The sequence below is a fragment of the Talpa occidentalis genome, unplaced genomic scaffold (genome assembly GCF_014898055.3).
Source record: "Talpa occidentalis isolate TD23 unplaced genomic scaffold, MPIMG_talOcc4v2.1 talOcc4.8, whole genome shotgun sequence".
NCBI lineage: Eukaryota > Metazoa > Chordata > Mammalia > Eulipotyphla > Talpidae > Talpa > Talpa occidentalis.
In genome coordinates this window covers 117,929,592-117,949,596 of record NW_023605194.1, presented here as the reverse complement: position 1 = coordinate 117,949,596, position 20,005 = coordinate 117,929,592, and the positions used below count along the sequence as shown (strand labels likewise).

General features: G+C 57.4%; 2 protein-coding genes across 4 annotated transcripts in view; one reads left to right on the top strand and one right to left on the bottom strand.

Annotated features, from left to right (window-relative positions):
* Positions 1-3,506, bottom strand: part of SCLT1 (sodium channel and clathrin linker 1) — a 47,530-nt gene extending 44,024 nt beyond the window's left edge. Inside the window, exons 1-3 of the mRNA XM_037497778.1 lie at positions 3,428-3,506; positions 1,774-2,249; positions 1,463-1,589 (exon numbers count right to left, since the gene is read on the bottom strand). Coding sequence (XP_037353675.1) covers positions 1,463-1,589; positions 1,774-2,249; positions 3,428-3,506 — 682 coding nt within the window. The remainder of the gene's footprint in view (positions 1-1,462; positions 1,590-1,773; positions 2,250-3,427) is intronic.
* A 359-nt stretch (positions 3,507-3,865) lies between these two features.
* CUNH4orf33 (chromosome unknown C4orf33 homolog) lies at positions 3,866-11,669 on the top strand. Of its 3 annotated transcripts, none has more exons than XM_037496354.2 (7): positions 3,866-3,896; positions 5,279-5,466; positions 7,590-7,650; positions 10,227-10,278; positions 10,381-10,577; positions 10,815-10,960; positions 11,339-11,669. In XM_037496354.2, exons 2-6 carry the CDS (start codon positions 5,286-5,288, stop codon positions 10,927-10,929), a joined length of 606 nt encoding a protein of 201 aa, XP_037352251.1. In that variant the 5' UTR covers positions 3,866-3,896; positions 5,279-5,285; the 3' UTR covers positions 10,930-10,960; positions 11,339-11,669. The 3 variants fall into 3 exon arrangements, with proteins under 3 accessions (XP_037352251.1, XP_037352250.1, XP_054545953.1); XM_037496353.2 differs by having other exon boundaries at positions 10,378-10,577; XM_054689978.1 differs by lacking the exon at positions 3,866-3,896 and adding an exon at positions 3,992-4,294 and having other exon boundaries at positions 10,378-10,577.
* The last annotated feature ends 8,336 nt before the right edge of the window (positions 11,670-20,005 follow it).

Sequence of the window (20,005 nt, the reverse complement as noted above, 5' to 3'; positions counted from 1 at the left end):
GGGAGAGGGCAGGTGTCGCCGTCCACCCGACAGGGACTGGGTGGTTCGCCTAGTGGGGTGACCGACCAGCTGTAATGCCTGCCTGGTGTAAACTCCCGAAGAGACTACAGTGACACTCCAGCATTTCTTAGGGTTGAGTTTACACCACAGGCAGTGTGCAACGTGCTGGACACCATGCTGGGGCCTTCCCTCATCATCACAGGCACGGAGGGTTGCTGTGCTGTTACACCCAGCTTACAAGTGACAAGACTGAGGCACACAGGAGCGAAGTGACTTGCCCAAGGCCAGAGACCTGGAGCCCGGACACTGAATTCAGAGGCGGGGCTCTAAGCCCCTTGTCTATAAGGTTTCCCAAGAGCAAGAATCACTTTTCCCCTTACTTTCTGGGTATCTAAAGATGAAATCTGAGCTGCCCACTGCTCTGTCCCCAAGTCCCCCATCTCACTGCCCCTGCTCCTCCCTCTCGCCCTCTCAGGGCATGGCACTGGCTACTGCACGTTCCTCCCGCAGCCCGCGGGCGTCGCAAGGCCCCGGGGCCTCCTCCGCCGGTCCCTGCGGCCGAGCCTGCAACCTGCGTCCGGCCGGGTCGCGGAGCTCGCAGCGCGCAAGGCCCTGGCCGCCCGGCCCGCCCCGGCCGCTCCGCCCGCGGGCTCCTTCCCAGCCAGTTCCCGCCCGGCCGCCCTCCGCCCGCCTGAGCCAGCCTGGCGGAGGCCAAGAGGGCTCCGCGGGGCCGCCGACCCCGGTCTGGGCCTCGGCTCAGGGGTCCCCGCGGGCGGGTGAGCGACACCCCGAGCGCGGGCCCGGGTCCGGTCCTCCCCGCGCGCCCCACAGCCCCTCAGCCGGGGGCGGCAGGAGAGAGTGCGCCGGCGTCAGCCCGGGCCCGGCGGGGCTCGGGGCTCTGGGGGTTGGGGGATCGGGGGGCCGGGGAGCTCGGCGGGGATCAGGGTACCCAGGGCATCGGTCGGGCTCGGGGGCCCGGCAGACCCGGGCCTCGGCCGGGCTCTGGGGGTTGGGGGCCAGGGGGGCCCGGGGACTCGGCGGGGCTCGGGGGCTCGGGGACCGGGGGGCTGGGCGGGATCGGGAGACCTGGGCATCGGTCGGGCTCGGGGAGCTCAGGGCCGGGGGGCCGGGGGTTCGGCGGGAATCAGGGGACCCGGGGGATCGGTCGGGCTCGGGGATTGGGGGCCGGGGGAGGGCCGGGGGCTCGGTGGGGCTCGGGGAATCGGGGGGCCGGGGATTCGGCGGGGATCGGGAGACCTGGGGCATCGGTCGGGCTCGGGGATTGGGGGCCGGGGAGGGCCGGGGGGCTCGGCGGGGCTCGGGGAATCGGGGGGCCGGGGATTCGGCGGGGATCGGGAGACCTGGGGCATCGGTCGGGCTTGGGGAGCTCAGGGGCCGGGGGGCTGGACGGGATCGGGGGACCCCCCTCGGCCGGGCTCGGAGCTCGGGGCTCGGGGCTTACTCTCGTCTCTCAGCAGGTCCATGTCCGCGCCCGGGGCCCTCGGTGCCCGTCCGATCCGCTCGGGGCGCGGGGCGGCGGGTGTCCGCGCGGCCCGCCCCGCCACTTTGAAACCCGTGCCCGGCCGCTCCTTGGAGACGGCGACGCCTCCGCGTCACGGGCGCGCGACCGCGCGCTTCCGCCCGTCCCGGCGCGCCATTGGCTGGAGCCAGCGGTGGGCGGGGCTGCGGCCGGCGGGCGGTCCCCGCGGGCCCGGGGCGGGCGTGGGGTGGGGGCCGGCTGCAGCGCGCGCCCCGTCTTTCTTTCCCCCAAGCCAGCCCGAGTGCCCGGGGAGCTGGACCCCGAGTCCTCCGCGGGGGAGAGCCCGCGCCAGGCGCTCTCGGCGTAGGGGGCGGGGCCAGGCGCGCCAGGCCGGCCGGCCGGAAGGTTTCCGGGACGGACCGGTGCTCCCCGCTCGGCTCCGGGCGCCGCGGATCCCGCGCGCGGAAGGTTCCGCGAGGCTGTCGCTGCTCCGAGGCCGCGCTGGGGACGCGCCGGCGCTGGCGGGAGGGGCGCGCGGCGCGGCTCCGGCCCGGGGCCGGCCGTGGGGACTCCCGAGGCCGCTGCGCCCGGGTGACCGCGGCCCGGCTTCGAGGCCCGCCCGGGCCGGCGGCCGGGAGCGCCGGCGGAGGTGACCGCAGCGGCCGCCCGCCCCCTCCGCGAGCCCGGCGGCCGCCTCCCGAGCGCCGCTCCCGGGCCCCGTCGCCCGCGGCCCGGACCCCGCGCTGCCCGGCCGGCGCCGAGCGGGGAGCTGCGGGCCAGGCCCTGCGGGTACCCGAGGCGGGCGGGGCGGGCGGGGGCGAGGCCCGAGCGTCCCCCGGAGCGCCCGACGCGCGACCTCCGGGCACACCCTAAACCACGACGCTGGACGCTCTGTCTCTGTTTGAGACGCGGCCGAGGTTTTGGGGCTTGGAGGGTTGGGTTTTTGGTTTGGTTACAGGACTTTGGGGGCAGTTTTAGTGGATTGTTGCCAAGGTAACTGTCATCTTTAAGAAGCAAAACTTAAATCCCGCTTACCCTTTAGATGTTCCCGCTCCTGCCGTCTCCATTTTAAAGTTTCCCTGTGTTTTCTAGCCATATCCCTGGGGGGGGGGGCCCTTATCACCTCCTTATCACTTCTTTCTTGCTCCTTCCTGTTTCCCCAGCATATTGTTTATTCTCCATCACAGCACCTGGAGCACAGTAAGGGCTCAGTAAGTAGCTGATGAAGAGATGACAGGGTGCCGTGACTGTGGTGGACGGTGACGGTTGGTGTACCTGGATACAGAAAAGCAAAATAGCAGAGACCACTTCGTACTTTTATTGTGTGCGTGTTTAATCTGAGCCACTGCCTCTTGTTATTATATTAGATCTCTTCTGTAATAAAGTCCTTGATGATGGATGAATTTCACGAATGTTAAAGTTTTCAATAAATTCCCATCGCGCTCCTGGCACTATATGGAAAGCACCGTGGAGAATACAAAACTGAACATTTAAACTAGGGTCAAAAAGGTTACATGCTGCAAACAGTGATTTTTTTTAAAAAATTTTTTTTTATAGAGGCATGTTTTATTTATTTGTTTGTTTGTTTTGTTTATACATGCACTGGGTACAGTCAGAAGCGCGGGAGGGTGAGAGAATCCACCAGAGCCAGAGCGGGGAGCAGAGCAGGCAGAAGGACCGAAGGACACTGCTGAGGGGAGCAGCGGGCGGCAGGAGAGGTCTGCGCGCCATGTGGGACCCTCCTCTGGTGGCCGGGGAGCAGCTGGGGATTGAACCTGCGCCGCAGAGGCCGCGGGCAGCTTCGCAACCCAGCGCTCAACCGCTGCGCCACCGGGGAGGCCCTGCAAACTGATTTTTAAAGAATTCTTAATTATTGTTAGCTTGACCAGCTAAGAGAAGTGGTCTGGAAATTGGAGCTCTTGTTGAAGCTTGTCCTTCTATACTTACAATCTCGGTACAAAAACTCACGACATACGGTCCACTCTGAGGAGTGCAGCACGGGATGGCCGGCTGGATACACAGTCATACGGCAGGTTTCTAGGACTTTCATCTGCAGGGTGGAAACTCCACCCATGGAGCAGCCACTCCCCTCCCCCTCTCCCACCAAAAGTGATTTTCATAAAACAAAAGCAGCCCGACACAAAAGCTGCTTTCCCCGAGGAAAATTTTCAAGTGTGTTATGAACAGTGTACTTAGGCCGAGCCATGTGACAGTGCAAGCTTTCTGCTGTCCTGTGGCTCAGCCCCGAGCTGTCCTGGAAACACTTGCGTGAAGAGAACACGTCCTTGCAACAGCTGCTCCGGCGGCCTGGGAGGAGGCGGCCGCCCCTTACCGGCCCGCCCCGGGCGTGTGGGCGGGGCTGGGCGGGCCTCCGGTCACCTGAGCAGGGTCTGGGCGGACCTGGGGCCCCTGGCAGGTGAGCCGCGTCTCCTGGGCGTCCGCTGCGCCTTCCTGGCAGCACCTGCACCTGCGCCTTCCCGGCAGCGCCCTCCCCGCCGCACCCTCCGGGGCTGAGGCCTCCGTTGCCAGGTTCTCTCATCCGTGGGCCGGGAGGGCAGGAGCAGCCACGCCAGGAAGCAGCTATTGTAGAAAAGGAGCCCCTGGCGCCAGGAGAGGAATCGGGACATTTGCCTGCAAGCCTTCTGCGGAGAAACCCTCTTCCCAGGCTTCCTTCTCTGACCTTTGGGCTCTCCTGCGCTCGCGGCTCCTCCTGCCGCGGGTTCTGTCTCTCTCAATTTCCTTTGAAAGGAAAGGAATGGAAATGATTTAAATTGTGATTTTTTTCTTTTAATGAAAGAGTAATTTTAAAAACAGGTGAGAATGTGGGACACTACGGAGTAGCCGCGCACATTCCTGCCGGAACTGCTCTGCAGGCAGCTTTGGAATGGCCTCGCGGGTGGTGATCTAGGGGGGTGGGGGGAAATTTACTGCCTCAGTCACTTTCCCAGTATTCCCTCTGAATTTATCAAACTGTTCAGCTTGTATAACACTGAGAGGAGAGGTGGATCGCTTAATCAGCAAGACCAGCCTTACACTGGTCTTAAAATACTTTTACACGAGTCACTGTTTTTTGAACAGTAACGCACGTCCCTCGTGGCGCAAGCCCAAATGGGAAGAAGGAGAACAGTGGTTAGTCGCAAGGGCTGCCTCCCTCCCCCGGTGCACCCCGACGGCTGGCTGGGCTTCGGCCAAGCCGGCGGGCGTTTAACACTGGACATAGCAGAAATTGAAGACCAAGAGAGTCCCTGCCCCGAGCCCAGAAAGTCTGCGTAAGCTCCGCTAGTTTGGATGGTCGGCGAACCCCACACCCCCACACCCACCCCCGAAGAGAAGGTCTTAGCAAAAAGAAAAGAAAAAAGAGGCAGGTGTTGGCAGCACTGCTTCTGCTGACTTCTGCGGGGTTTTCTTCTAGAGCAGACTGGATTGGGCTCCAGGGCACCCGCTCCACGGGGCACCTGCTTAGTTTAGGGGAACAGACGCGGGGTGACATGCAGCTCTGGGGCTGAGAGCCCAGCCCACGAGGGGCTTCTGCGGTGACTTAGCTGCTGTCTGTAAAGATGATTGTGGTGCGCTCTTCGCCATGTAACTTGAGCTTCATTTAAACTCACAGTCTTAAAACTTCCAGCATCCACGTCCTATTGGGACAGAACTAGGGTGCGGCCTCGTCCCCCGACAAAGGGGCTTCACTCAGCGCTGTCTTCCCTGCTGTCTGGCCTTGACATTTTCAGGTCCTTGTACGAATGCACTGGAAATGTTTGCATATTGTTGAAGACCTTGTTTCAATATGTCTCTCCTCAGTCTCGAGATGGATTTTAAAATCGAGCACACTTGGGACGGCGTCCCCGTGACACATGAGCCCGTGTGTGTGCGGCTGAGTCCCCAGGACGAGGGAGTGACCCTGGAGGTCTGCGCTCCGTTTTTCAACGACCCCCCCGGCCCAGCTGGAGAGCCGGGACAGCCTTTCAGCCAACTGTGGGATTATGAAGGTGAGGGCAGGCGCTGCGGCGTGTTGCAAACACGAATCTTTTCACAATCACCTCTCCGAGAACCAGCCTTTCCTCTTGTTGTAAGGCGGGCCGTGCGGCGTCTGAGTCCTCCCACATCTCTCATTCTGGCTTTCCCCGCTCCCCACGTGCCTCCACTCAGTCACCGCAGCAGTGGCAAGTGGCAGTCACAAGCCCCAGCTGCAGGTTGCTCTCATGTCCCTTGATGCCTTTGACCTGTTTTAAGAGGTGTTCGGCGTCTCTGTTTTGTCTCTAATATCTCCAAGTTGCTACTTTAACCTTCTTTATGGAAGTTTTGGGGTGTTTCATCTGGGGAAACACTGTCAGCTTCAATAGAAATGTGGCTTGTGTTTTCTGTGACAAGTGATCGCGTGTCAAACTAGCCAAGGCACTGCCCTCACACTTTCCCTTTTAATGCGTCCTCATGAAGCTACCAGACCTCCCTTTCTGTGTTCTCTTCACGATGCCACCCCCATCTCGGGCCATCGTCATCCCTAAGATGAAGTTGAAACCCTAGCGATCAGCTTCAGGGCGCTTAGGACCTGGGCTATGGTGTTCAACCACAGCTCTTGGCTTCCGAAAGGCCGACACACCTGCTGCTCCTGCCCTTTCTCACCGTGGCTCTCTCCCGCTCTGCTGCCCCTGCCTTGGATGCACCTGGTTCCAAGTGTAGTTCAGGCCCCATCCTCTGTAGACCCACTGACAATTCCTCTAGTCCACATAATTTGTACTTTTGCTATCTTATTTGCATGGTATGCACCTTGTCAGATTAATCTAGCATGTGTGAAGCATACGTGGCCTTGTGTTGATGAAGAGCTTATATGTGCCAGCGTGCTGCCTTACACACCTGTGTGCTCCCTTACACTCCCCGTGTGACTCACCTACTGGGGAGTGGGTCAGGGCCCCAGCTGGCCCTCAGATCCTGCCTAGCACTGCTCTTCTTCAGCTAAGAGTCTGCTTTCTTTTCTCCCACAATATCACTCTGTTTTGATATTTTTACCTTTAGTGTCTGATTAGACTGTGAACTAATGAAGTAATGCCAGAAGCACATCTCACCTTCAGAAATAAACAGTTTCCAAGAGAGGTTCTAGCAGAGGATCACTGAGTGGGAATCATTGTTAAGGTTCCCGTGCGCAGGTGCAGGCACGTGTGCCAAGTGGGACGCAGGCACGTGTGCCAAGTTTTATTTCTGTGTGTTTGGTTATTGCTCTGCTGCCACTTCTCAGGTATCGTGGCTGTCTTTCCATGTCAAAAAATACTTAACCATGGGCCTCCCCAGTGGCACAGCGGTTGAGTGCTGGGTTGCGAAGCTGCCCTCAGCCTCTGCGGCACCAGTTCGATCCCCGGCTGCTCCCCGGCCACCGGAGGAGGGTCCCACATGGCGCGCAGACCTCTCCTGCCGCCCGCTGCTCCCCTCAGCAGTGTACTTCGGTCCTTCTGCCTGCTCTGCTCCCCGCTCTGGCGAATTCTCTCACCCTCCCGCGCTTGACTGTATCCAGTGCTTGTATAAATAAATAAATAAATAAATAAATCTTAAAAAAAAAAAAACAAAAAAAACTTAACCATGTCCTTGACTTGAGTGGCTGCACCATGTTCAGCTGCACAGAAGGCACGGAAGGCATAATCTCCAGCATGCACTAGCAGCTCTCCTATAAAAACGGAGACTACCCCGAGGAGAGGACCTTGTCTGTGTAATAGGAGGAGCAGTTTAGATCGTTCTGGTTTCTGAGCAATTCTCTGATGAAGAGCGTTACATGGACGCATTGATTTAGCTCCCTTGCTTGATCATTTCCTGGGATAAATTCCTTGAAGAAGACAATTGATTCAAAGTCAGGGTGGTAATGTGGATTTCGTTATAGCCTCACCAACACTGAGCTTTATTCATCTTTTCCAATTATGATAAGCTGATATAAACAAAAGCAGTCATGCTTCATTTTCTATTTATTTCTTCTTCCAGTCAATGCCCACTTCCTTTGTCACCTTTCCTCTCGTGCACGGTATAACTAAACATAGAGTTGATTCATTCTGTAATCTAAGGGAATAAAAGTATTTATTGTTGAAGCAAAATTTAATTTCTCAATATGTCCTATCTCTGTTTTCAAAAGTTGTGGAAGCATTTTTCCTGAATGAGAGAACTGAGCAGTATTTAGAAGTTGAGCTTTGTCCGTAAGTATAAAATATTTTTTCTAATTCATTACTACCTCATTTGAAAACATCATTTTTTAAGTTATAAGTCATATGGTATAGTAGAAATTCACTAATTCTAGTTATTTAGCAGGATGTTGTTCTAAATTAATTAGGATTATATATAATTCTTTATTTTCAAATAATTTAGAATATGTTTATATCATAAATGCTTAAAAATGTGATCTTGATATTTTATTTCACTAATGTAGTTGTTTTTTCCTAATAAATTTGGAATTTCCTTATGCAGAATGAAAAAACATTGCAAACCTAACCATTATTTACTCTAAAATCTGTAGTATATGTTAGCTGTTCAGAAATAAAAGGAGACGTGGGTGTAACAAATTGAACTAGATTTTGAAAATGTTTCTTTTAGGGGATTTTAAAAAATAACGAGATTAAATTTCAGTTTTGTATATGACATAATGATACCGTCCTTCCTTTGTTTACCATTTGCTTATTGAGAGTGTTCATGTCGCGTTGTGTTCAGTGCCAGGGGTAAAAGCTGAATCACATGTGGTTCTTAGAAGCTCCCGAGATCCACCTTGGCCTTTATTCAGATTTAGCCATTTCCACGGGAACCCGCTGTCCCTGACTGACAATTTTTTCCCTGGAGATGTGAAAACGTACATCTGCACCTGCCTCTCATCTAAATCTTAACACATCTCAAGTCAGTAAAATACTTAATAATGCAGAGCTTCTTTATTTTGCCATCACGCATTTGCGGTGGCGCTCGGGCCCCAGGGCTGATAGTCGCTGGTCTTTGTTCCCTGTTGGAGCCAAGAGGCTGTAGATGTCATTTTCTTTCCCTTGCTATGATTCCTTCCTTCCTTCCTTCCTTCCTTCCTTCCTTCCTTCCTTCCTTCCTTCCTTCCTTCCTTCCTTCTTCCTTCCTTCCTTCCTTCCTTCCTTCCTTCTTCCTTCCTTCCTTCCTTCCTTCCTTCCTTCCTTCCTTCCTTCCTTCTTTCTTTCTTTCTTTCTTTCTTTCTTTCTTTCTTTCTTTCTTTCTTGTTTTAAAGATATATCTATGCATACAAGAACTGGGGTGCAGGCCAGAGGTGTGAGGGGGGTGAGAGGACTCACCAGAGACAGAATGGGGGGCAGAACAGGCGGATCTACTGAAATCCACTGCTGAGGGGAGCAGCGGGGAGACAGGACAGGTCTGCTGGGCCATGTGGGTCAGCTCCCTGGCCGGGGATAGCTTGATAGTGCTGTGTCTTTAGCCCCCGCGCCTCCAGCGAGGCCCCATTATGATCTCCTGCTAGAAGATCATGTGGGAAGTTCAGCTGTTCACAGTTACAGTATTCAGAAAAGTTACCCGTGGCTCTGAGTACATTTCCACTAATGTGCTGGAAGCTTTCACTGAAAAGTGTGATTCTCATGAGCCGGCATGTGAGGTAACTATTGCGTGACTGTCCCACAGCACAGGGGGGAAGGCCAGTGGGTGGGGGCCTCATCCAGGAGACAGTAAACTCTGGAGTCCACCAGAGCTTGAAATCTCATCATTTGTTTTCATTTTATTCGGTGAAAATAGCACTTTATCTTCATGAAATGATGACTTAATCCTGGACGAGTAGGATAAGTAGATTCTCGTTTGTGTATGAAATTCATGAATTTTAAATATTAAAAAAAAACCCAGAGCCACATGGTTTGATATACCCCAGGGAAGTCCACAGTCAGGAATCGTGGTTTGGCTGCAGGTGGTTGACTCCAGGGGCGGCTCAGGAAGTTCTGAGGGGGTGGGGGGCTGGAAGGGGTGGTTTAGCTCGCAGGGCCCGCACCCTGCAGGAGCTTCTGCGGCTGCATGAGGACAAGAAGCTCGAACAGAGGGTGTTGTAAGGGGAGGAATACCCCCCTGTTAGGAAAGTCTTGCAGGAAGGCTTCCCTGACACCCAGAAGGACGCTCTGTGTGGCAGCGCTTAGACCGCGAGTCCACGTGTGCACGCACAGCCCCCTGCATCCTGCTGACCGGGAAGCCGCCGCCCTGCCTGCAGAGCATCCTTGTGGGGCCGGGCGTGGCCTCTCACTCATGGGCCACGGGGTCTGGGCACACGGGGCAGCAGGGGGAGGACGGCTCACAGGATGCCACCTGCGAGGCCTGCGCCCGCTGACCAGTTCCAGACAGTCTCTGGTTTGCATTTTCTACCTTTCCAACGAGCCTCCGGACGCTCCTTGTGGAAATAACCTCTGGTGACGGAATCAGACTTGACCCTGGTGCCGCCTCCCCGGGCGCCTTAGCTTTCCACTCTGACTTGATTATAAGCTGCGAACGCCATGTTTCAACCCCTTTTGGCACTTTGCACCATCCACTGGCTGCATGAGTCATGATTCCTTGTGGAAAGACCAGAAAAGCGTGGGCGCGGCTCTGCGGCCTTGGCTGCGATGGCCTGGACAGCGGTGCACCCCAAGATGGGCTCGCGGCTCGTCAGCCACCCTAGGCGCCCCTGCAGCTTGACCTCCGGCTGTGGGGATGCAGTCCAGGCACTCACTGTGGTGAGGGGCACGGGGAGGGCAGCGCTGGCTTTGCAGATGCTGACCAGGCCTTTCTGTTTTGACAGCCACGGCCAGCACTTGGTGCTTTTACTCTCGGGAAGAAGACAAGTGTGGAAAGTAAGTGAATTCAGGTGGGAGACACAATCCTTGCGAGTCGGTCCCTCACCCCGCGCGCGGCGTCAAGGCGGGATGCTGAGGCCCGGTGTCTCGCTGCAGCAGGGCCTTGCGCTGGCCTTCAGCGCGGCCCGGGGCGAGCGGCGGTGGGAAGGCCGAGCTCATGTCCCGTGGAGTTACTTCCCGGCGGGGGTGAGCAGCTTCAACGCCTACGCCATCCACGGGTGCGGAGGCGAGAGACGCTACGAAGCCCTGTACCCCGTTCCCCCGCCCGAGCTGCGGCCAGGACAGCAGCCGGACTTGTAAGTGGCCAGTGTGGTGGGGCCCGCGGCACACGCCCCTGGCGGCCCGGGGCTCAGTTTGCAGCCGAGGCGGTGGGGGGGCAGCCATGGGGCCGGGCCCGTGTGGGTCAGGCGGACCCCGCTGCCGGCACTGCGCTGCCTGGCCTGGCCGCTCGCTGGGCCGGGGCAGCCTCACTGTGCCCGGCGGGAGCTGCCCCACCCGGTCCCCGTCAGTCCGGCCGCCTTCTTTGCCGTCAGCCACCGCCTGGAGTACTTCCAGCCGTTCAGTTTTAACACGCTGCTCGGAGAGGGATGGAGCCAGCCGGGGTCAGACCTGTGGCCTCCGGGGAAGCCCGAGTCTCCGCGTGTGTGACGGCCGAGGTCGGCCTTCTCTGGCCTCTGAGGTAAACCAGTGCCTGGTGCAGCGTCGCCCCTTTCCCGACGCGCGACCGGGTCCCTGACGGTGTTTTGGAGAGGACGCTGCAGCTGGGTCTCTGTGGCAACTGTGTGTGAACTAGTGAGCAGACCCTGTAAGATCCTAGAAGTGTGTAGGTCCCTCGGAGTCACGTGGCCCTGGACGACCCTGCGGGGTACCCCATCTGCCCTGCGGGGAGACCCCATGTGCCCTGCTTCCCCATCCCTGAGTCTGTCCCCGGCTCTGTCACCCACAGGCGTTACTTCTCTTCTCAGCCGCCTGTGACCAGAAGGTCTGATTTGCCCGTTTCTGAACTCCATGTCGTACAGGAAATCCTTACGTGCATTTTCTTTCTTGAAATGTGTAGGAAACGGTGACCTGTTTGAGTCGAACAGAAGCACATCTGTTGAGACATCGCGGAGGCACCTGTGTTCCTTGCCAGCTGTCACCCTGTGCCGTGACTGTTTCCACTCGGTAGAAGGAGCTGGAATGACATCACCCTGAACTGGGGCGCAGCTTCCGCTCTCACAAAGTATTGGCGTTGTCTTCAGGCGGTTAAAGGAGAGGTCGGCATGGCTTCATGTCGCTGTGGAAACACCCAGCGCTCTTGGTTCAGGGTTTTCTGCTCTGGTGGTGTACTGGCTCGCCTCCGCCGGGAGCCGCGGGGAAGAGCCGAGACTCTCCGCGCCCAGTCTCCTCCAGCGGCCGCAGCCCAAGGGGACGGAGGCGGCGGCAGAGCGAGGCTGAGCCGGGGTCCAGGGCAGCGCGGCTGCGGAGGAGAGCGGCGGCCTGGTCGGGGCCAGGGGGACCTCTGGGGCGGTTGAGGTGCTCTGTGTCTTCCCCTCAGAGATGACTGTACAGCTGTGCACTTGCCATCACTCCTCAAGGCCTGTTCTTTTAAGATTTGTGGTTTTACTGCGTAGAACACGTACTTTAATAAAATATGGTTATGAAGAAGCTGTACACTGAATGGGGTAACTTCAGGTTTATGCTGCCCCCCGAACAGTCACTAGTTGGAGGTGGCTTATCAGCTGGCGTTTTTCAATTACTACTGCGTTCTCCATCTGGGAAGAGGCACCGTGAGAATCTTCATAATGACATGGCATGTGGCAGCAGTAGGCCCTTACATTCAGAAATTCCGTTTACTTCTCTTTTGTTTTTCAAGAAGTTGCACTATTTTTCTTGAGGCAGCATGGGTGGGCAAGACCGCGCGTGGCTTGGGGCTGGGGCCGCACGGCTTTGGATGTATTTAAAATCAAGAACAGCAAGTAGCTAATTATAATTGATACAGTGACAGTCCTCCAGTTTGGGAAAAGAGGCTCTAAAGGTTTTGGGGACTGCTGCTGACATTAAAGGGGTTAAACTTTATGGGTAAAGGAGTGAGTGAAAGGTAAAGAAAGTAGACTTGACTGATGTGTGGGCACGAGGACATCGGGTGGTCTCTGAAGAGCCCCAGTTGGAGAGACACAGTGAAGACTCAGTCTCAGGAGCGAGACCACCCCTTCTGCAGCTGAGAACATCTGGAAGTGACGTCGAGACGCCTAGGCCCAGCAAAGACTGAGCAACTGTCCCTGGAACATGTAGGTGACTCCATGGCCAAAAGCTCCTCTCAAGAGACAGGTGGTGCTGGATTCACCAGGTAATAAGGGCCAAAGGGCACAGGACTGGGGCTAAGCAGGTGCAGGGGGCACCATGGACAGGTGTCCCAGTGTCCCAGGCCGCCTGCCCTGTTGCTTTCTCTCACCTTAAACCCTGGGCTTTCTGGGCAGATGCTGCAACTAAGCAACAGCAGAGGGAGTGACCCAAGCCTGACAGGCATCTCAATGTGCTGGTACTGGCTGGGGATGAGTTACAGACCCCCTTGGGGTCTCAACACTGGGGGGGAGGGACAGTCTCCCAGTGGGCTGATGGGTGGACAGCCCACAGCACTCAACTGTGTCGTGGAAACTGGCCTAAGCAAAGTGTTTCAGGTCTCCTAGCAAATGCTTTGGCTGGTGCTTGTGCAAGATTTGTAGGCAGGAGACAGAAACTGTGGGTATGAAGCCCAGGCCAGGGGGCACTCGGTGTGCTGTGTGGTGGTGGGGGGCTGCCTTGGACGCTCCCGCACCCCTGCCCACCCTCCCGGCCACCTGCTAGGTCCGCCTTGCTCTTCGGCGCCTTTCCCTCTGCCGCAAACATGTTTCCTGCTCCCCCAACACCCCAGCCACATGGAGCACCTGTGCTCAGCTGCAAGTTCAAGGGTATTCACACCCTTGGTCAGGTGGGGACAGGACCTGGTGAGCAAGCACTTCCCTCTCTCACCCTTGGGTGACACTCGTGAGGCACGTTCCCGGGTTCCCGAACTCCAGCTGCCTGCAGCGGTGACCCCCATGAAAGCATCCTGGTTTATCCTGTTTCATGTTTCCAACATCCCCCTCTCGTGCCTTAGAGTCACTTTCCAAAATTGACGGCTGGCACCGGCCTTGCCAGGCTCTACTCTGCCGTGCTGGGCTCGAGCACTGACCTCCGGTGGCCGCCCCCCAGGCTGTGCCTGGCGGATGTCCCCTCGCGACTCTGGGATAAATTGGTAGTAACTGAAATGGGATTTTCCATGTACTACATACATGGCTGAATTTTATGTCTGACATTTATTAGGCTAACGTGCAATTCAAAGGAGAAAAACTAGATGTCAAACGATATTTCCACTACCAGCTGTGTGATTAAACATACACTCATCATTGGCTGTTGAGAGTGCTTTGGTGTTCACTGTTCAGTTTTTACTTTGTACTCAAAATAGTCAGAGAATGCCATCTAGTAAACGCTCATTTTCTCCGGCAGCCTGTCACCTGCAGTAGCTGTCACGTGGCATTTCTTACCAAACAGAGCACTCTGAATCTGCATTTCTTTTTTTTTTAAAGATTTATTTATTTATTCATACAAGCATTGGGCACAGTCAGAAGCGCGGGAGGGTGAGAGAATTCACCAGAGCCAGAGCGGGGAGCAGAGCAGGCAGAAGGACCGAAGCACACTGCTGAGGGGAGCAGCGGGCGGCAGGAGAGGTCTGCGCGCCATGTGGGACCCTCCTCCGGTGGCCGGGGAGCAGCCGGGGATCGAATCGGCGCCGCAGAGGCCGCAGGCAGCTTCGCAACCCAGCGCTCAACCGCTGCGCCACCGGGGAGGCCCGTGTTTTAACTCTTAACTCCAATGGGACAGGCCAATTTCAATGGCTCCCTATTGGACCTTTGGGGGGTGATACTCCACGTGCCCTGGGCTGATAGCTGGGGACGTGATGGCATGCTAAGTGATCCCCATGTGCTCCAGAAATATAAACCATGCACACCCAAACAACTCTAGCCCGACTCAACGCAGGGCGATAGATGGCCTTAATATAAGTGGCAGAAATCGTCATTAAAATGTTCAACTCCTCATAGGACTTGAAATCCCATTGCCAGCCATCCAGCTGAGCACTGCCTGTTTGCTAAACTTAGATATTTGTAATAATTACTGCATACTTACAACATAAACTTGGATGTTGGATCTCACCATCAGGAGTTCCTGAAAGGGCACTTCACACCATCCATCAAGGTGTTTCTCTAGGACACTGTTTCTTACTGCTTTTTGCCACTAGATGGAAGAAGCAGGTTAACAAAATGTATTTTTGGAGCTTCATTCAACTCAGAAACAACCACAAGACTGTGCTCCAAATAATGACAGTCTTAGCATCCTCTCATTTATATATTTTTACTGCAGTTGTTCTTTTCTTAAGAACATTGGGTCTAAGAACTGCATTTTTTGGTAGAGATTGATTTTTTTCATAACTTTAAGGCACTGGAATTTTTGAAAGTAGCAAAGAACGTCAACAGTTGCCAGCTGAGGAGGAGCGGGGAGAACTGTGAAAGGAGGCTGGTAGCAGGTTTCCTGCCAGGTGACGCTCATGCAGTGTAGTCCAGGTAGCGGGCCCTGCCAGGCCCTGAGGGGCAGGGGCGGAAGGCTCATATGACAGCGGTTTGTACACTTCCGTATCCTCAAAGAGAGGCAAGTGAGAGTTGAGGCGTGTTCCCTGGACCCGTCGATGCAGATGTGGGCAAGGAGCAGAAATGCAGAGGCTGTCTCTGGCCTGCTGAGGGGTGGGAGGCTGGGCTTCGCCTTTGCGTCCACCTGAGACCGTCAGACCCACTTCCTGAGGAAACTGGAGTGAAAATGGGTCCTGGGGACAGGGAGGGACTCAGTGATGGAAGGAGGAGCTCCGGCAGAGTCAGGAAAGGGCGGTGCATTCCTGAAAGCCTGCATGGTGGGACTGTAATGGAAGTTAAAAGCAGCTGATGGGGTCGGGAAGTCGCCTCAGGCTGAAGCTCCAGGTGGACAGTCTGGAAAAGGGAAGCTTCTGCTTGGAGACAGGTCATTCGGTGTGACACCACCTACAAATGGAGCCCTGGATGGACTGTCTGACCCCGCGCCTCACTGTGTGGGTTCCTGAGCTCGCGTCTGCAACTGCAGAGAGGCGTGAGACAAGGGTCAGCTCCGCTGAGGAAGGTGCCTCCTGGGCCTCTCTGTTCCCTCCACCCTCAGGGAGTGAGAAGGGAGATGGGCATGAGCCTGGCCTCTGATGCCAAAGCCCAGGTTTAGCCTCAGGGCCGCAGGCCGCCTCCCTTTGTCCATCCCGGATGCCCATCACAGCCATCCAAGATGCTGTTCCAGCCGCCAAATGCTCAGAGCTTGAACCCTGATATTATGAGTGCCTGTAAAATTACTCAGCTTTAAACTCCAACCACAGAATTTGATTTTATGATGCCTGTGGAACCGTAGCTGCAGGTTAACTAAAGGTTGTGAAGTAATATTTCCTTTTAATGGTTCTGAATTCACTGCCTTGTAATTTCAGAGATCACCTTGTTCCACTGAGGGGCAAGTTTTATAGTGGAATAATTTTATACAGCTCAATGAGGCTCTTGTAACTTTTGTTCCCCAAAATCAGATTCTCTAGTGCTCTTAGAATATTATTTGTATCTAGTTCCTCACTGTTTTTGCTGCTGGAAATGTATGTAGGAGACTATGTAATTTTAAGCCTTATTTTTCTTTTTGTTCTGGTGCCTTGCTTACAATTAAGGTGTAATTAAACCTTAAAATTAAGTATTTTATGTATTAATGGGTATAAAAATGCTAAGCATTAAATCCTATTTAAATTTGACGTGTGTGATAGTAGTAGGATTATTAGATTACTGAGAATATATGATATGCCTTTATGTATTTTTAATTTGAGTATAATGAATAAATTCAGATTACAAGCAGCCTCACTTTTTCATTCTACATCAGCACTCTATCAGCAGCAACATAGATGCTTCTGGCCCTAAATTCAAAACAGTAATCTCAGTGATTTAAATAGACATTAAAATATTATTAGTTTAGATCTCACCGGTTAGTACTTGTATTTTTATTCTGCTGACATTTTATAAAACAGAAGCTGATCCCCACCTCCCCCAAAGAGAATGGCCTTAGTTTGATTTTTTTTAACTTTTCTGGCCATCCACAATGAAAATCTTTAAAAAGTGACAACCCGGTGGTATTATATATGAAAACAAGGCCGGCCACTGTGTTACGGGGGACAGCGTGGCGTGGAGCCTGTCGCTGCTGTCCCTCAGGCCTGTGTCTGCAGAGACCAGGTGGCGCGCGGAGGCATGCACTGGGGAAAAGCTGGGCAGAAAGTCTGAGGCCTGGAAGTGAGGAGGACCCCGAAGGCTGCGCCCCATCTCCAGCTCGAAGCCACCGTCTGGAAAGACCCGCTTGTGGGGTGGCCAGGGCACGCTGGGGCGAGAAGCACGTTTTTTTTTTTTTTTTTTTTCCAAAGATTTATTTATTTTTGCATACAAGAGCTGGGGTACAGGCCAGAGATGCAGAGGGTGAGAGGATTGACAGAGACAGAGTGGGGAGCAGAACAGGCAGACTGACGAAATCCACTGCTGGGGGAGCAGCGGGGAGACAGGAGAGGTCTGCTGCGCCCTGTGGGTAGCTCCCTGGCCGGCTGGGGATCGAACTCGTGCTGCAGAGGCTGCGGACAGCTTCCTAGTGCGGTGCTGAACCCCTTGCGCCCCCAGGGAGGCCCGAGAAGCACGTTTTGAACAAGACTCACCTTCCCGCCCACCGGTCCCAGCACCTCCCGGGGCTCCCCCACCCCGGGGCTCCCCCACCCCGAGGCGCTCCCACCCCAGCCTGGCCAGGCCGCTCGGCGGTTGGCGGCACAGGGGGGCCGCGGCCCACCGGTCACTGGCGCCTGTTCCGCTCCCCGGGCTCCCGGCCCGCTGCGCCCTGGGGTGCTCCGCGCCGCCCACGCCCTCCCGGCCGCTCCGGGGAGCCGGGGCTTCCGCCTTCACGACAGTGGCGCAAAGCGGGAGCGGCCGCCGGGTGCGGCGCCGCCTCGCCGAGGCCCGGAGGGACCCCACGGCCCGCCCGTCCCCGCGGCCCGAAGCCTTCCCCAGGCTTGGGAAGCTGAGAGTCCCCGGGTGAGGCCCCGGGTGAGGCCCCGGGTGAGGCCCCGGGCGAGGGTCCCAGGTGAGGCCCCGGGTGAGGCCCCGGGTGAGGCCCCCGAGTGAGGCCCCAGGCGAGGACACCGGGTGAGGCCCCGGGTGAGGCCCCGGGCGAGGGTCCCGGGTGAGGCCCCGGGTGAGGCCCCGGGTGAGGCCCCCGAGTGAGGGCCCCGGGTGAGGCCCCGGGCGAGGACACCGGGTGAGGCCCCGGGTGAGGCCCCCGGGCGAGGGTCCCGGGTGAGGCCCCAGGTGAGGCCCCGAGTGAGGGCCCCGGGTGAGGCCCCCGAGTGAGGGCTCCGGGTGAGGCCCCGAGTGAGGACACCGGGTGAGGCCCCGGGCGAGGACACCGGGTGAGGCCCCGGGTGAGGCCCCGGGTGAGGCCCCGGGTGAGGCCCCGGGCGAGGACCCGGGTGAGGCCCCGGGTGAGGCCCCGGGTGAGGGTCCCGGGTGAGGCCCCCCGGGTGAGGCCCCGGGTGAGGCCCCGGGTGAGGCCCCGGGTGAGGCCCCGGGCGAGGGTCCCGGGTGAGGCCCCGGGTGAGGTCCCGGGTGAGGCCCCCGGGTGAGGCCCCCGAGTGAGGGCCCCGGGTGAGGGCCCCCTGCGCCCCGCTGTCCCAGGGCCCCGCGCCGCTCCCCCGTTTCCACTCAAGCTCCCGCAGGCGGCTGCTCAGGTGGCGCGGAGGGCGCGATGGCGCCGGGTGCCGCCCCAGCCCTGCCCAGCGGGCGGCGGTGCCCCCTGGGGCGTCCGCGGCAGCCGCGCCCCGCAGGGCCTGTGTCCCCAGAGGCGCGGCCGCGCGGCCCACGCGGGGCGGGAGGCGGTGGGTGCGACTCAGATATGGGGGCCCAGGCCGCCCCTGGACACCCGCGGGAGGACGCGGCGGGCGCCCTGAGGGACGGGACCCTCGCGCTGCCCGTCGGGGTGACCCGCGCGCTGCGGGGCCGCGACGCTGAGAGGGCCCCGGGCGCCGAGGCCTCCTCGCGGCTCCGCCGCGTGGCTTGAGAGGGGCTGGCCTCGTGTCGGCGGTTGCCTCTTCTTTTCCTGCGCGGCAGACGGAGCCCGGCCCGGCCTCCGGTGCCGGCTCCCGAGCATGGCGGCTCCCCAGGACGCTCGGGCGGTGCCGGACATCGGGATGCCCCGCGCTCCAGGCCAGCAGCAGAATATGCGGCGCCTGCCCCGCACCTGCTCTGTGGGAACATGCGAAGCTGGGCGGGCCTGGGAGAGATACGCTTCCCTCTGAGAGGCAAAGGCCGCCCGCGACCGCCCGGGCGGGCAGCGCCTGGGGAGCGTGTGACTCTGGTCAGCCCCCCTGAGCCAGCTCCAGACATAGACAGACGCGGGACACGCGGGCAGACACGTGGACTCGCACAAAGACCCCCACACACTCCAGTGCTTATCGGTTTTGTCTTTGTAGTAGCAAGCCGTCTGCAGAGTAGCTTCCGAGTGAAGCCGATCTTGAGCTTTTTAAAAAAGAATTTATTTATTTATTTACGCATGCAAGAACTGGGGTGCAGGCCAGAGGTGCAGGCGTGTGACAGGACTCCCCAGAGACAGAGCGGGGAGCAGAACAGGCAGATCCACTGAAATCCACTGTTGAGGGGAGTAGCGGGGAGACAGGAGGGGTCTCCTGCGCCATGTGGGCAGCTCCCTGGCTGGGGATCGAACTTCTGCTGCGGTGGCTGTGGGCAGCTTCACAGTGCTGAGACTCAACCCCTTGTGCCACCAGGGAGGCCCTTGAGCTTTTTTTTTTTTAATAAAACGCCTGCCTGCTCTCCTGTGCCCGGCCTGCGGAGCCACACCAGGCCCCACTCCTGGCGGCCTCTGGGCAACTTCATAATGAAGATGAGCTGCTAAGATAACGTCTTCCAAATTAATCAGCTTCCTTCACACTTATTAATTGCGTGGAAATTCCCCTCTCCAGGCAGAGTCCTCTCAGCGAGCAAACCCTCAATGTGGCGCAGTTTTAATGGTGTAAACGCATAAAATATTTAAAGACAAACAACTGGGGCCCATGGTTGAAAATCTTGACTTTTGACAAGAAGTGAAATGTTTTGATTTATGAGCTTGACTTGTCCCTCCCGAAGCTGTGCAACTGAGCTGTGTCCCCCGGCAGGCCCCCCGCGCCCCTGGGCTCTTTGCACTGTAAGTGAAAGAGGGACTCCCGGGAGTGGCTCGGGGGTCTGGCTCAGAGGTGGGGGCCCTGCTTGTCCCCACCGGGCCCCTGGGTGATGTCAGCACGTATTTCTCGCTGCTCTGTCACCTGATCCACCCCCATCCGGTCGCCCTCCCTCCCACATGGCCCATGCCGCCCCCTCCCCAGGCAGAGATGGGTCTCCTTCCTGAGCGGGGTCTTTGCTGGGGGCCATTGCGGGGGTCATCACGGGAGTCATCACCGGGGTCATGACTGGGGCCATTGTGGGTGCTGTGCGGTGGTGATGCGTGGGAGGCTCTGCGGAGCAGGCCTGGTCGCCTCCTTCGGCCTCCTGGGAGGAGGGTGGGAGGCCCGGGAGCTGAGCCTGGCTTCTTTGTTTTTGAACATCTC

Bases quoted from the DNA above. Each gene is read 5' to 3' on its own strand.
- CUNH4orf33 (XM_037496353.2), top strand. From the start codon at position 5,286: ATGGATTTTAAAATCGAGCACACTTGGGACGGCGTCCCCGTGACACAT. The intron at 10,279-10,377 runs GTAAGTGAATTC...GTCTCGCTGCAG, and splicing joins GAAGAAGACAAGTGTGGAAA to CAGGGCCTTGCGCTGGCCTT. The intron at 10,578-10,814 runs GTAAGTGGCCAG...CTTTGCCGTCAG, and splicing joins CCAGGACAGCAGCCGGACTT to CCACCGCCTGGAGTACTTCC.